Below are 16290 nucleotides of genomic sequence, written 5' to 3'. Positions count from 1 at the left end.
ACCCTTCCCCATAAGGCACACATCTGATCATGACCCTCCCAGCCCACAACACAGCAAGATAGCACCTAAACCATTTTGCAGGCCTCAAGGCCCCTGAGTGCTGGTGCTGCCCCCCCCCCCCACGTGCCCTTGGAAATCCAGGAATGCCATCCTTTTACGAGTTCCCTGAAAACACTGCAGTCATGCCTCCTGGCCCCAGCCACCCGTGGGTCCCCAGCCCAGACGCTGCCCTCTTGTCCCTCCTTCTGGGCTTTGGACAAACTGGCAGGAAAGGAAGGAGAGACTCTTTCAAGCAGGTTAAAGCACTCCTCGTCCTGGGCGCCCACCACACGTGGAAAATGCTCCCAGGAAACCGGTCTCCTCCTGTACGGTATCCTAAACGTCAGTGCTCCTCCCGAAGACAGGGGCTGTGGGGGGGGGTGGTCTCTGTCCCCTCAGCCTGCTGTGGGGTGTCCCACACGCGGTAAGCACGGGCTCACTTTGTCGAAATAAAAGAGTACAGGTTGTTTTCTTGCTCACGAGTGAGTTCCCTGTCCTGAATGTGGGAGCCCACAGACATCAAAGGCTGGAAGAGGAGGGGCCCACAAAACAAATACAGGTATCAAGTCATCAGCACACATTCACAAAGAATGTGCTTCAAACTGCGGACGGGGGTGCCAGCCCTTGACTTCGGAGACGGAGGGGAAGCCTGCCAGGGGCGCTTGGGCACGTCGGTCTCTCTGGCAGGAAACAGGCTGACAGCGTCTCTCAGAATGAGGACAGAGACATGGGGCTGTGTGTAATCTCGCTCACCGCCCACTCGGGGCTCAACCTCAAAAGCTCACTAAGAACTTCAGACGGACCAGGTCTTCTGCTTTGCTGAAGCCGGCCGTCTCAGTCTGGGTTTCTTTGGGCTCAGGGTTTTGGGGCAGAAAGGGTGAAATGAGTGTCTAGCAGGGGATCCTATAGGAAGCCCACTCCCTGCAAGCAGAGGGAGACACAAAGAGAAAGTGGATGACTTCTGACCAACCAGGAGGAGTGCTGGGAAGGAAAATCACCTGCTGGGCAGAATGCCACCCAGGCCAGCTCGGGGCGCTCGCAGGTGAGGCCAGGATGCTGTGTGCTCAGGCGGGGGTGCTCCCCTTGTGGGTGGGGCTCAGGATGCTGCAGGGACACAGGGCGGCCACCTGGCCGGGACGGTAGGTGCCCTTGTGGGCGAATCACCTGTAAAGCTGATGACCAGGGTGCAGACCCATCTCAGCGAAACAAAAACAAAAAACACACCAAGCCAAAAACAAACCAAAACAAGAACGGTCTAGACAAAATTCCTAGTCCGTTGCACACGTCGTGCGGGGAAAAAACACTGATATTTCTTTCCCATGTACTTCAAAAATAGGAAAATACAGTGAGGGAAATTTTAACACTGACATGACAGATAAAGTTCACACGGCGCCTTCTTACACACAACCCTCTCTGCAAAGGAGGCCTGGGTTTGGAAGTCCCCTTTCCATGGCCTCATAAAACACTGATTTATTGACCTTCAAAGATACACCTTTATTGTTTCAGTTTTCCTGGTGTAAGAATTGCTGGTAGATAACTGAAAAAGCAAGCTCATATTTCCTTATCAACCCAGAGAATGTGTTTATATTACAAATGTGTCACTTTGGGGGAAACAGCGGGAAGGAAACAGCAGGGGAGACATTTGAAACCCTTGCTATCAACAAAATGAACTAAAGACCACGGGTCCACAAGGGTGTGCTTCTCCAAACAAAGTATTGCCATAGAGCTGAGGCCTCCCTCCAGGATGGGAGGGGGCCAGGAAGACAGCCGGGCAGGTGTATATCCTACAACACAGAGCTCCACTCGAGGGGATTTCCTCCGTGGGGTCTCCCCACAGGCTTTCCCAGGGCCCTGTGGCTTATCTGCTTCTGACCAGTCTACCTTACCACCTCACCAGGAGCCATACAAGAGTTATCTCAAAACCTATAATAAATGTTTCACGTCCTGTCTGTTGTTGGCTTTCCTGAATTAAGTGCTTTGTACCATCTGTAAAGTCATTAAAAAAAAAAAAAAAAGTGGTAGGTTTTGTTTGTTTGTTTGTTTGTTTGTTTTTCCCTAAGATTCCTTTAGGCCTGAATCAGCCATGCCATTCTCTCGACTAGAAAGTTCTTCCCCAGCTGCCTCTTGGAATCTGACCCTTCGTTTCCTACCCATGCTGCAAGGACCATGGCAGAAACCCCTTCTTCCAAAGCCCACCCTGATTGCTCGGGTTCTCCTTGTTCAGTTCTTCCCTCCGCCCCCCTCTGCACTTCTGTCATTACGTGCTGCTTTACTATTATTACACGTTCACCCATCTAGTCCGCGGTCTAGACTGTGGCCTGTGACACAGTTGTCTTCATCCTGCTTCCCACTAGCACAGTGTTGTAGACCGTAAATGTTTGTTGGCCGGAATATGAATGAACCTGCCCTTAGATAACTGGAGACAAACATGGTTGTGTCTAATCAATTACCTGAAAACAGAGTTTCTCTTTAAAATTTTTTTAAATGTTTATTTTTGAGAGAGAGAGAGAGAGAGAGAGAGAGAGAGAGACCAAGCACAAGTGGGGGAGGGGCAGAGACAGAGGGAGACACAGAATCCGAAGCAGGCTCCAGGCTCTGAGCTGTCAGCACAGAGCCCCATGCAGGGCTTGAACCCACGAACAGCGAGATCAGGACCTGAGCGGAAGTTGGACACTTACACCAACTGAGCCACCCAGGCACCCAAAACAGGGAGTTTCTGTATTTCCTTACTTGGAATAAACAGTGGAACTATCAACATAAAAACACAAAAGGATTTTATCTGTGGGCAAATACTCTTCTTATGTCTGAAAACAAATTCCCTCACAAATATAGGCAGACAGAGAGATAATCACAGAAATGTTTTAAAGGGCAAAACTGTCAGCCTTCCACGTACATTTAAAGCTATTTAGCAGGGGCACCTGGGTGGCTCAGTCGGTTAAGCGTCCGACTTTGGCTCAGGTCATGATCTCGCGGTCCGTGAGTTCGAGCCCTGCGTCGGGTTCCTGGCTGATGGCTCAGAGCCTGGAGCCTGTTTCAGATTCTGCGTCTCCCTCTCTCTCTGCCCCTCCCCTGTTCATGCTGTCTCTCTCTGTCTCAAAAATAAATAAACGTTAAAAAAATTTTTTTAAAATAAATACATCTGTGTAGCATAATGTAAATGAAAACAAATACTTGTACAAAAAGCGCTCCCTAGAAGCTGGTTTTGCCAGTGATTTTACAAAGCCAATACCCCTTGCCTCTCACTGAGGAGTTCTTCAAGCCTCGCCCAGGATGTGATAACCAACCTCAACGGATCGCCAATACAATTCCTGGCTTTGAACGAATAGAACAGTTTGGCCAAAGAAGCACTCATTACACAAAATACACACACCACAAGCGAACATACCACATTCTCGCCTGGGGAGGACACAGCAGCACGGCAGCTACCTTCGGCTGTCAGAGTTCATGGATCTCCACTGGCGAGACTGGCACAGACCTCTCTCATTTGATTACAACTGTCTCAGTGTCATTTGTTTCCTGTTTAGACGTGATTAAAAACTGCACAGGATTCAAGTGGCCAAAAGGGAAAGGGAGGGGAAATAGCACCTGTCGAAAGCTATCTCTGAAAAATAATTTTGTTTTGACAGCATTTGCTGTTCATATTGGAACCTACTGCGTTTTACGAATATACGTACGTGTACAGATTTTGCAATAGTAGTGTGAGATGCTTTTTTAATTTTTAAATGTTTATTTAGTTTTAGGGGAGAGAGAGAGAGAGAGAGACAGAGACAGAGTGTGAGCAGGGGAGGGGCAGAGAGAGACACACAGAATCAGAAACAGGCTCCAGGCTCTGAGCTGTCAGCACAGAGCCGGACTCGAGGCTCGAACTCAGGAACCGGGAGATCATGATCTAGGCCAATATCAGATGCTTAACCAACTGAGCCACCCAGGCGCCCCGTGAGATGCTTTTCTGAAACTGCACAGGTTTTTCTCAGGTGGCTAACTGTTCACTGGAGCCCTGGTCCTTTAGTTCAAGTAAGGTAGCACCCTGTCCAACCTGTTGAGCACTTCATTAAGCAACGCCTGACGTGCTTAAAATGAAAAATTCCATTAGGTTTTTCCGCCTTCTTTTCCCTCAACTATTCTGAGACCCATACCTGTCGGAACGAAATGGAATGAACCTTCATGAGCGTCGTCTCGTCCAGCCTACAGCACACTCCTGTTATTTTTGTCAAGGTTTCCCCCTAGGCTGGCTCCCCCGTCCCCACCTTCTCTGGCCCCGAAACTCGGCTCTACAAGTGGCTGGCCTGTCTTCGCAGGGTTCTGGGCCATTCTGCAGACCCATGTTAACAGAACAGCCTCGGCCAACTGTAAGGGAGAAGGGAAATCTGAAACTGCCCAAACCAAGAAAACCACTGCCATTTACCCTTCCCTCCGAGGCACTTCCAAGTACGCAAGGTTTTTACAGAATTTGTGGTGCTGGGTTTGCCGCACCAGATAGCTCTCCACCAGGAGGACAGAAAATCAGTAACCAGCTTTATCCGCAACCGTCCTGGGTGGGGTGGGGGAGAAATCTCTGACCAAACCAGGCGGCGAGGACCCGGCACCGCGCACTCTTCACGCTGAAGCCGGGAGGCCCTCCCAGGGCAAGGGCCCAAGGCCCCCGTGGGGAGCCCCAGGTGCATCCCGGGCTGGGGAGCCCCAGGAGGGCCGGCACTAGAGAGGATGACCACCGCCATCCCAACTCCTGCGCAACAGGCCTCAGCCTGGGGCTCCCCGGCAGGCTTGCGGCACCCCGTGTGCCTCGGTTCCTCCAAATGCAAACAGTATTCTGTCCTAACATCATCAAAGTGCTTCGGAGGACAAGTGATTCTCCGGTCATTCGGAGCCAGAACCCGACCTGGTGGCCCTTAAGCTGTCAGCGGGGAGGGTCGGAGGGGAGCACGAGACGTAAAAAACAAGGGAGCATAAAAAGGAAATCTTATGTCGGCTTTTCTGCAGAAACTGCCAAATTCGCTTTCACTGCGCGCTCTAGACGTCCCCGTGAGGCGACGAGCACTGGTCTTCGGATGACCAAGGAAACCGAGGTGGGGAGAGGGTGCGAAGCCAGGCAGAGGGGATGGCCTAGCGTCCCGAGGGACTCAAAGTGGCCTGGGAGGAGAACTCGCATTCAGGAGCGGGTACCCGGCGTGGGCATGCGTGCGGCTCTGAGTTCTCCCCTCGCCCACTCCGTTCGCAGGGGGACAGGGGCCGCGTGTGCACAGAAGCTACCCTGCGCGCCAACTTGGCACTCCGGAAATGTCTGGACAATCACTGACCTCAAAGGCTGCCCCTAACTGGAGTTCTGGGAGCCCGTGCGCGGGTGGCGGGGTCCCGCAAGTCCGCGTTCTGCGCCCCAAGATCTCTGCACTCGCCCTGCCCCTCCCTCCGCCGTCCCACCCGCGGAAGCGCCTCGCCTTTCCGCGGTCTCCCGCTTCTCCGTCCGGGTCCCAGGACGTCTCGCAGCCCGCGCGTCCGGGTCCCTCCCCGGGCTCCCGCGGAGGCGTCGCGCGCGGGAACCGGGTGCGCGGGGCGCGGGAGCGGCCGGGCGGCTCGCTTACCTGCAGACGGCCGAGCAGCGCGCAGATCGTGAGCAGCGCGGGCAGCGGGCGGCGCCGCCGGGCGCGCGGGGCCATGGCGCGGTGGGCGGGCGGGCGCCGCGCTCTGCGGCCTCTGCGGCCCGGGCTGCGCGGCTGTCTGGGACCTCGGGCCGGCCCGCCCCGGCGCCGCGCCCCGCCCCGCCCCGCCCCGCCACCTGTCCCCGCCCGCCCGCGCTGCGCCCCCTCCGGCCGGGCCGGCGGCGCCCGCCAGGTGGTGCCCGAGCGCGGGGCGCGCGCCTTCTATTGGGCGAACGGGCACACCGGGGGCACAGCGAGGTGAGGACTGCGAAGGCGACGGGGTGGGGGTGCGGGGGCGCGGGTTCGCCGCCCCGCCTCCCGCATCTTCTGCAGCCGCGGGCGCGAGAGTTAGCCCGGAGCTTCTAACCCTGGGCTCTGCAGGTTGCACGCGGACAGGTTTGCCTGCGACCCGACCTGCTGTGTCTTTCACGTTCGCGGGCACGGACCGGTCTGCACCCAGACATCCCGGGCCGGCTTCCAGGGGAGGGGACGGGGCGGCGGCGGCCTAGCCCGCGGGCCCACGCCCGCCTGGATCCCACGCGCTCGGCCCTAACAGGCGGGGCCTCCCAAGCAAGGGTGGATACCCCACCACCTGGAATTAACCAGAAGAGGATCTTCGCTGGGGATTTCGTGGAGTACAATGCAAAGGTCACCACAGTATGCCATTCAGCACGCTTCGCACAATCCTCCCTCAAAGTTTTCTGGCCAGCAGCCACTTCCTCTTGCCTCTCCTCTAGTACCCTTCTCTGGGGTGAGAGACACCATCCTGTCTCCGCCCCCCGCCCACACCCCCCACCCCATCCAGGCACTAGCCTTGATGAGTCCTTTTGCTGCTGTAGAACCCGCCAGCTGTCAGGCGCGCTGCACCTGTTGTTCTGGTCACTTGCTATTCCTTGCTTAGGAGTGTATCTTCTCTCCCATTCTAGGTCGATGCTGCACGCACACATACACCTGCTCCTTTGTATGGATAACTTTTTGAGTGAACATACTTGCCTGATGTCAACAGAAGGTTGTTTTGAATTTCTTGAGTGCTATATCTGCTTGCCTCACTTTCGGCCCAGTGCATGGTGTATCCTAGTGAATATTCCATAGGATCTTCTACGGTTGTTGGGCGAAGTGGGTTTTAAAGGTCAATTAGGTCAAATCGTTTGAAATATCATGTCATTTTCTGCCTAGTTGTTCTGAGGAAACTGGGAATTTACAACGAAAGCTGTGAGTTTGTTTATTTTTGCCTTTCAGGTCTCAACACCGCCGCCCCCCCCACCGCCCGCCAATTTTTTAACGCTTAGATTAGAAGCGTAAACATTCTAGATTATTATGTCTTCTTGATGAATTGACTTTTCATCATTATGGTAGGGCCTCCTTGATCCATGATAAAACTTTCGGTTCTGAAGTCTACTTTGGCGTTAGTTATATAGCGACTTCACCTTTCCTATGAATAGCATTTACATGGGATATCTCATTCTATCTTTTTTCTTGTTTTTACCTTTAAAATAGAGACATCAGGGGCGCCTGGGTGGCTCAGTCGGTTGGGCGGCCGACTTCAGCCAGGTCACGATCTCCCGGTCCGTGAGTTCGAGCCCCGCGTCGGGCTCTGTGCTGACAGCTCAGAGCCTGGAGCCTGTTTCGGATTCTGTGTCTCCCTCTCTCTGACCCTCCCCCGTTCATGCTCTGTCTCTGTCTCAAAAATAAATAAACGTTAAAAAAAAAATTTAAAATAGAGACATCAGCCTTTCTGTCTATGGACACTGGCAAGTATCTTTAAAGTCTCCCCTCCCACTGCTGCACATCAAAGTCAGAGGGTCCCAAAGAGCCTGAACAGCTGCGGAAGCTCTTCATCGGAGGTTTGTGCTTTGCAACAACCCATGAGAGTCTGAGGAGCCATTTTGAGCAACGGGGAACACTCACAGACGGTGTGGTCATGAGGGGAGAAAACACCATGCACTCCAGAGGCTTTGGGTTTGTCACAGATGCCACTGGGGAAGAGGTGGACACAGCCATGAATACAGGGCTGCCCAAGGTGGATAGAAGAGTTGTAGAACCAAACAGAGCTGTTTCAAGATTCTCAAAGACGTGGTACCCACTTAACTGTGAAAAAGATTGTTGTCGGTGGCCTTAAAGGAGCCATCATCTAAGAGATTATCTCGAACAGTATGGGAAAATGGAAGTGATTGCAATCATGACTGACTGAGGCGGTGGCAAGAGGAGACGCTTTGCTCTTGTAACATTTGATGACCGTGACTCCGCAGACAAGATTGTCATTCCAAACTACCTCAGCTGTGAAGTAAGGAGAGCTCTATCTCAGCAGGAGATGGCTAGTGCTTCATCCAGCCAAAGAGGTCTAAGTGGTTCTGGAAACTTCGGCGGTGGTTTTGGTGGGAATGACAACTTCGGTTGTGGAGGAAACTTCAGTGGGTGAGGTGGCTTTGGTGGCCATGGAGATGGTTGTGGATATGGTGACAGTGTGGATGGCCACCCTGGATTTGGTAACGAAGGAAGAAACTTTGGAGGTGGCTGAGGCTATAATGGTTTCGGCAATGACAACAGTCTTCACATATTGGTCCCATGAAAGGAGGGAATTTTGGAGGCAGAAGTCTGGCCCCTATGGTGGTAGAGGCCAGCGTTTTGCCAAACCACAAAACCAAGGTGGCTATGGCGGTTCCAGCAGCAGCAGTAGCGATGGTGGTGGCAGAAGGTTTTAATCACTGTCAGGAAAAAAGCTTAGCAGGAAAGGAGAGCCAGAGATGTGACGGGGAAGGTTACAAGGTGAACTCAGCCAAGCACAGTGGTGGCAGGGCCTAGCTGCTACAAAGAGGACGTGTTTTAGACAAGACTCATGCGTATGGTCCAAAAACTCGAGGACTGTGTTTTTTTTGTGACTAATTGTATGACATGTTATTTTAGTTTCTGTTCTGTGGGAAGTGTAAAGCATTCCAAAAAAGGGTTTTAATGTAGTTTTTGGTGTTTTTTTTTTTTTTTTTTTTTTTTTTTTCATCCATGCTATTGACTGCTAAATGTAATAGTCTGATCATGATGCTGAATAAATGTGTCTTTATGAAAATGTGCTGTGTAAAGTGAGTCTACTCTGAAGCCATCTTGGTCAACTACCTCGGCAATGTGTGTTGGAATTCCTTCAGGGAGCTACCAGGTTCTGTTTGAAATTTATTGGCAAACTGCTTGGGCACAGAAGCCATTGTCTCCACAAACCTTGGCGTCGTTGAACCGACAGTTAATGCGTTGTGCCCTGGAGCTCACCATTAAAAGGGTCACCCGAGCAAAGTCATGGAGTTTATTGGGCTAGATTGCTGGCACATCCGATGCAATATCTAAACTGAATTATGGTATCAGATAAAATTATAGGTGGGATGAAAGCTTGTGTGTCATCCATTATCATGTGTCATCAATAAATGACTTAATATCCTCTTGATAATAACAATAAAAAAGAAACTTCGCTTTTGTTGACAAGTTAGGCCCACTATGGACAGCTCCGCAGAACAATGGAAATAGGAGCCCCAGACGACAGGATGTCAAATTGCACCAGAGCAGTGAATGCTCCCCACCCTCATCATCTCCCTCGGCACTCTCCACTCCAACCTCCTCGTGATCCTTCTCGAAGGGCAGCCACGTCCTCGTGGGCCACAGAAAAATCCCTCTGGTACAACAGGCATCAAGCCACGTGTTTACCATGGCAAGCGGCCCATTTCGCCATCTGGTTGGCTCGCTCAGGGCGTGCCTCGGTGATCTGTGCTACAGGAAGCTGTTCATGGTAGGCTTTCTCAGTAGAGATAATGGGGGAACGTGTGGCCAGAGAGAAGTTCATGTGGGATTAGGGCACCAGGCTGGTCTGGCATTCTGTCAGATGAACGTTCAGGGCTGCATTATGGAGGACACGACTGCGCTAATCCGGTGGTTAAGGGGAGTGTAGGTTGGGTGTTCAATGTTGATGTCATAGATGGCCTCATTATCCACCATGAAGGCACAATCACAGTGTTCCAGGATGGTGTGGGTCGTGAGGATGGAGTTGAAGGGCTCAGCTACAGCTGTGGAAACCTGGGGGCCTGGTAAATGGAGAACTCCAGCTTGGATTTCTTGCCATAATTGACAGGTTCCATCAGCAGGGAGGGGAACCCAGAACAAGTACCCCCACAAAACTGGAAAACCAAGAAGCCCTGAAAACCTGTGCCCTGGGGCGGGGGGGGGGGCTACTTTCGGTCCACTGACCAAGGAGGGCAATGCTCTTGCTAATTAGAGTGCCCACGACCATTGTTATTGTGGGCACTCTTAGTGATGCTTAGTTATTGGTGGCATCTTTCTTGCCCGTTGATCAGCTGCTCTGGGTAGAAGAGCTAGAGGCAGGTGCCTGTGCAAATTTCACCTGTCTCAATGAAGGTGTTGAAGGAGTCATCTCCTCCCCCAATGGTCTTGTCACTTGGCATCTGGTCATCAGGCTGGAAGTCTGTTCCAGGCAATAGAGCTATCAGCAGTCATTGCCCATTTTGGACACCAGCCTGGCCAACATGGATGGAGATGCCTGAGACTTATAGGGCTCTGCAGGGCTGGAGAAGGCGAGGGGACGGTGACAAGAATCCCCCACTGACAGACAAGAATTCGCGGGGTGGGGGGAGAAGCGGTGAGAGGAAGGCCAGCCCGGAGGACCCAACGTACCACACCCTCCCTCCCTCACTCTCCGCAACAGCGAGGCAGGGCGGATCTTGGACCCTGTCCCAGCCCCCCGCGACCCTGCCTCCAGGCCCCCTGCTCCCCCCTCCTGCCGCCCCCTCGCTGCAACACAGGCCCTGCGAGGTTGGTCGCCCCGGCCAGAGGGGGCGTGACGCTGCCTGGTGGGTTCAAAGGTTCAAAGCAAACTTCTCCATAGGAGCCAGATCAGGGAAGGGGAGGAAATGTCCTGGGGCCACAGACAGGCCAGTGGGGCGGGGAAGAGGACGGAGAGGGCTATGGGAAGGAGAAAGGAGAAGCATCGGCCCCGTCCCGTCCTCAGTGGGTTTCGGGGGCGCGTCGGGCCGGAAGAGCCCAGGCGAGGAAAGGCACCCGGTAAAGGAAGCGTGGCCAGAGCCTCCCGGGCGCAGACCTCCCGCCTTCCGCCGCCGTCTCTGGGGCCTGGACCCTCCCTTTAGGTTTAGATCTATTTAAAGTGACAGCGTATGATTCGCTCTTGCCTTTTCATTTAGTCCATTTGACAGTCTCTATCCTTTGACTGGAGTTTTCAGACCACTCGCATTTAATGTGATTATAGATATGGTGACATGTGAGTCTATTGTCTTGCTATTTGTTTTCTGTTTGTTCCTTCTTTGTTCCTCTTTTCCCATCTTCTTTTGGATTATTTTTTAGGGTGCCATTTCTCTCCACTGTTCGCTTATTTTATATGCGTCCTTGTTTTATTTTTTTTTAGCTCTGGGTTTACAATATGCACCTGTAACTTAACCGCGGTCTACCTTCAGCTACAATTCTGCCACTTGAGGTCAAAGAGCATACTTCCATTTCCCCCTCCCTACTGTGCAGCCTGCCTGCTTACTTTGTGCTTTTGGAAAGCACTCCAGTGGTGTTGATTAAACAAACAAACAAAAAAATTAAAAATGTGAATATCGTTTGACAAGTCAATTCCGTGTCTGAGAATCTAATCCATCAATACATAAAGAGAGACATGCAAGGATGTTTATTTACCTTAGCATTTTTGTAAAACCACAAAGAGAAAAATGTGAGTTTCATGGAGAAATGGCAAAAAAAAAAAAAAAAATTGAGTTTACCATAGTATAGACTATATTGCAGTTGTTTAAGAAAATCAAGTGGTTTTTGGAAAGACGTCTACTGCCCTCTAAGTAAAAGAAGCAAGTTACAGAGTAATATCATCCCATGTTTGTAAACAATCATAAACGTGATTTTATTGATATATGCAAAAGGAGTTTCTAGAAAAACAATAATGATAGCAAACACCAATAGCATCCTTAAACATGCAAATTCATTTAATTCCTGCAACAGCCTTGTAAGGAATATGATTAGTCCCATTTTACAGATTAGGAAACTGAGGCACAGAGTGGTTAAGAACTTGCCGTAGGGTCACTTGCCAATAGCGGCAGAGTTGGGATTCAAACCTTGGCTGTTCTGGCTCTGGAGTGTTCTCCTGCCTCACTAAGCACCAGATTTTTAATATCAAGTGAGTTGCAGAAGGGAAAGGTGACAGCTTTATTTAGGTGTGTGGCCTATTGTCTGGAATGTGGAGACAGGTTTTCTAGAAAAAGTAGTGGTGTGAAAGGCAGATGAGGGCTGGTTTTGGCCTCAAGGAGCAGACATGTGGGAGAGGGTGCTTTCAGTGTGGCACTTCATGAGAAATACCAGCTTGCTCCTGGCACATGTCCAATGGTAGCCCCTTCTTTTCTCAAAAAAGATGAAAGGACTTAAACTTCTGCTTGGAAAGCCCCAGAGGTGAGTGTGCTGGTTTTGGAAGCATTTTGAACAATAGAATGCCCATGTTAACACAGTAAATCAACTAGGGAGAAAAAAAGCTTAATTAAAAAAAAAAAAACACCATAAATTACTTTTTGAGGACTGTTTCTATATTTACAGAACTACCACTCACATATTTCAAATATTTTATAAATATTAATGTAGAATGCCACTTGTTAACAACAAAATCCATCACAATGGGCCTGAGGATGTCCTCTTTCCTATAGCATTCTTAGGAGGAACGTGGAAATTATTTCCAATACTATTTTTCTCTTAGGTAAAGGATGCACAATTATAGCTAAAGAGGTTGCTCAACATTTACAGAAACTATTTTAAATGTTCTTTACGATTTAAGAAATCCCACATGTATAACTAAATTTTGGTTATCTGTAATAAATGTAAAAATGCATTTTAAACAATAGATATTTTAATATTTAGTAAAGTTAAATGTTTCTGATTTTTATTTTTTCAACGTTTATTTATTTTTGGGACAGAGAGAGACAGAGCATGAACGGGGGAGGGGCAGAAAGAGAGGGAGACACAGAATCGGAAACAGGCTCCAGGCTCTGAGCCATCAGCCCCGAGCCCGACGCAGGGCTCGAACTCACGGACCGCGAGATCGTGACCTGGCTGAAGTCGGACGCTTAACCGACTGCGCCACCCAGGCGCCCCTAAATGTTTCTGATTTTTAAAAACTAATGAGCTGAAAATGAATTGTGCTTATTTGTACTAAGGAAAAACCAAGTACATTGTGCAAATACAGGAATCATAGGCTTTTTTATATGGATAGTGTGCATCTCACCCTGGAAATCCCCACTGTTTCCCACTTCTGCATGAACTGTTTAATTTTCAGATTCAAAAAGGTAACATAAAAGTATAGCTCTCATTTTTGTTTCTAGAGGATGGCTTTTAAGTCTTACATTACATCCTAATGTAATATTTTAATCTTAATATAACACTGTAATCTTTATTTAGGCAGCAGAAAACAGGCATAATCTTGTTAATGAAATGTTTATTTTTTGACATGGTGATGTAAAAATAGTTACTGTGACTGTGGTCACGTAAAGAGAATACATAAAAAAAGCAAAGCTATGAAGTAAACATAGGACTTCACAAATCTTTCTTTCAGTGAAAACCTACTAATACATACAAACGTTTTTATTACCTACGCTGTTATGTTGTTCTTCTTCTTATCTTGCCTATACAACACTTTTTAAACAGAAGTAAGGCATTGATAGATCAGTGTCCGTTCAGAGATAAATTAGGGTGCAATACTATCTGGTAATGATACCCAAACATAATATGAAAATTTGTGACAAATTTTGAACTGCGTCCATGGAAACCTATCTTGCTTGCTTTGGGGGATAAGAATTTTTTCAGTGCTACCAATTTGGTATTCAAAATAAATGAATTTCTGAACCATTAAACTAGTAGTTATCGCTACTTTTTGGATATTTTGTTACAGATAAAACGGTTTCAAGTGGAAAGAGATAATTTATGTGTCCCCTACTTCCCTTCTTCTCAGCCCTAATGAGATGATGGAGAAAGTAGCTCTGTGTCCCTTACATATGAACACAAGGACAGGTATCATCCTACATGCTGATGGCAAAGTTCTACTTTCGAATCGGTCAGCTTCAGACTGGCCATAAAAGACAACTGACGCTGCCACCTAGATTGACACAGAACAGTTTCTTTTTAAGAGTACTTTTATTGAAGTAGAACATACATAAAGAATACAGTTTGGCTAATTGTCAAAAAATGAAGACATATATAGAGCCTGCACCCAAACCATGAAGTAGAACATTACCAGAAACCCCCAAGCCCCTTTAATCATTACCCCTCATCCTTCTTGATAGATTTCATGAGAATACCAGTGATTCACTTTGTCTGCTTCTGGACTTTATATAAATGGACCCTGCACTGTAGTATTACCTTGTGTATGGCTTTTGCTCACCATTGTGAGAGTCAGCCAGGTCATTACTGTCCAGTCCTCTGTTGTATGAATAGATTACCTTTTGTTTATCGTTTCACCGATGAAGGATAGGTGCTTTACTTCACATGGTGGCTTCAGAGTGCTAATATTTAGTCTGAGAGTTTACACATCTAAGAGATGGGCCTTATTCTTCCTGAATTGGGTCAAGTTTTGGTGTCGGGATATTGCTGGGCGAGACTGAAATATATGGAAGAACTTTGAAAGGGTGTGTAAGAATGCCATTATTTTTGTCTTAAGTATTTGGTAGAATTCACTGATGAAGCCATATGGCCACTGAGGTTTCTTTGTGGCATAGTTTGAAATTACAAGTTCAACTTCTTTAACAGATTTAGAACTACCGAGATTTTGTTTCTTCTGGTGTTGGTTTTTTAAAGTTTTTTTTTTTTTTTTTTTTTTTTTTTTTGTTTTTTTAAAGTAGGTTCTATGTCCAACATGGGGCTCGAACTCACAACTCCAAGATCAAGAATTGCACGCTCTACTGACTGAGCCAGCCAGGTGCTCTGCTGTGTTGATTTTGGTAAGAAGTTTCTTTTGTTTAAATAGGAATATGTCCTTCCATCTTAACTTTTTAACTTTATTGGTACTACGTAGGATTATTTCCCTTTTGCTTGAATAATTTATGATTTTTCATTTGGCGTGGATCTGCTGGTAACAATTTCTGTTTTTCGGTGGGGTGGGTGAGGGTTGTCTACATATATCTTAAATCATCTTCATTTTAAATGTTTATTTATTTATTTTGGGGGGGAAGGGGCACAGAGAGAGAGAGAGAGAGAGAGAGAGAGAGAGAGAAAATCCCAAGCAGGCTCTGCACTGTTAGCACAGAGCCTGACATGGGGCTCAATCTCATGAACCCGTGAGATCATGACCTGAGCCGAAATCAAGAGTTGGACGCTTAACCAACTGGGCCACCCAGGCACCCCAGCAATTTCATTTTAAAAGATATTCTTGCTGACTGTAGAATTCTAGGGCAGCAACAATTTTTCTTTCGGCATTTTAAAGACATTATTCCTTTGTTTTCTGTTGGCGAGTAAACTATCAGTCTTATAGTTGCTGCTTTTCAGATTTTCTCTTTGTATTTGTTTTCCAGCAGGTTTATTATAACATATGTAGGCTTAGTTTTCTACATATCTTAGAAGCTATCCTGGTTTGTGGTTCTCATTGACCTTGATGGTTTTTGTCAGTTTGAGAGAATTCTTGGCCATTTGCTTGTCAAATAATATTTCTACCCATTCTCTCTTTTCTCCTTCAACGTCTTATGACTTTTACCCTCTTTTCTGTGTTTTGCATTTAAAAAAATTTGTGCTGCTTCCTGTTTCCGGTTCTGCACGAAGGGAGTTTGGAAGTTACCACCGAGTCCTAACAACAAGTGAAAAGCTGAATAAACTGGAAAATGAACAAATCTTCTTAAATCCATAAAAGAAGTGAGGTCACAGGGCACACCACTGCCCCCCCCCCCCCCCCCCCCCCCCCCCAAATTGGAGAGATTGATAGGCAAATACAGAGAGTCACAAGTGACCAGGTTAGGAACTCTCGAGCTAAAATCTCCATGGGAATCAGTGCTGGGGCAGGAAGACTAGAACTGTAATTAATGACTTGCTGGAGGCTCAGTGTGGACAAGCCTGAGTTGAAAACTGTAGGGGGACCCAGTTGTAGAACACCCCCCCCCCCCAACTTTTGTAAGTTTTGCCTCCAGGAGCTTAACCAGGTTCTCACAGTAAATACCCGAGAAAAATCTCCTTGGCAGAGGGAAAGGAAAAGGATCCATTCTGAAATAAACCAGAGTACTTTGTTTGTCTTAAGAAGGACTGTGCTCAGGGGAAACAAGTTAACCAGAGCCTAACCTGGAGAAGGGAATTCTCTGATTCCAGCCCATTCTCACCATCCTGTCCCACCTCAGGGGGAGAGAAAAACTGAGGCATGATTTTTAAATTCACAGTCCAGAGGCACAGGCTCACAAAACACCAAGACCTAATCATAGGATTAGAGAATATTTTTCCCACTCCTGCACAACTTACTAACTATGACTACTAACACTACTAACTTAAACTCCTATTTACAATAGTTCCTTTTACCCAGTACCTAATATCTGGCTATCAAGAAAAAGTTGCAAGTCGTACCAAATGGCAAAAATTAGAATTTGCAGAAAGAGAACAAGCAGCA

The 16290-nt window shown here is 48.2% G+C and overlaps 1 protein-coding gene and 2 pseudogenes across 2 annotated transcripts in view; 1 reads left to right on the top strand and 2 right to left on the bottom strand.

The window, feature by feature from the left end:
• Window positions 1-5879, bottom strand: part of TNFRSF11A (TNF receptor superfamily member 11a) — a 56564-nt gene extending 50685 nt beyond the window's left edge. The window contains exon 1 of one of the 2 annotated variants that reach the window (XM_045457133.1): window positions 5619-5879. In XM_045457133.1, the coding sequence (XP_045313089.1) occupies window positions 5619-5693 (75 nt within the window). In that variant the 5' untranslated portion in view covers window positions 5694-5879. The remainder of the gene's footprint in view (window positions 1-5618) is intronic. The other variant, XM_045457131.1, reaches the window with a different exon arrangement.
• Window positions 5880-7440: 1561 nt separating this feature from the next.
• On the top strand, window positions 7441-9932 carry LOC123587403 (annotated as a pseudogene).
• On the bottom strand, window positions 8951-10170 carry LOC123587402 (annotated as a pseudogene).
• Between the last annotated feature and the right edge of the window lie 6120 nt (window positions 10171-16290).

The sequence above is a fragment of the Leopardus geoffroyi genome, chromosome D3 (genome assembly GCF_018350155.1).
Source record: "Leopardus geoffroyi isolate Oge1 chromosome D3, O.geoffroyi_Oge1_pat1.0, whole genome shotgun sequence".
In the NCBI taxonomy this organism is placed as follows: Eukaryota; Metazoa; Chordata; class Mammalia; order Carnivora; family Felidae; genus Leopardus; species Leopardus geoffroyi.
Note: the sequence above shows the minus strand (reverse complement) of the source record. Positions and strands in the feature narration are given on the sequence as shown.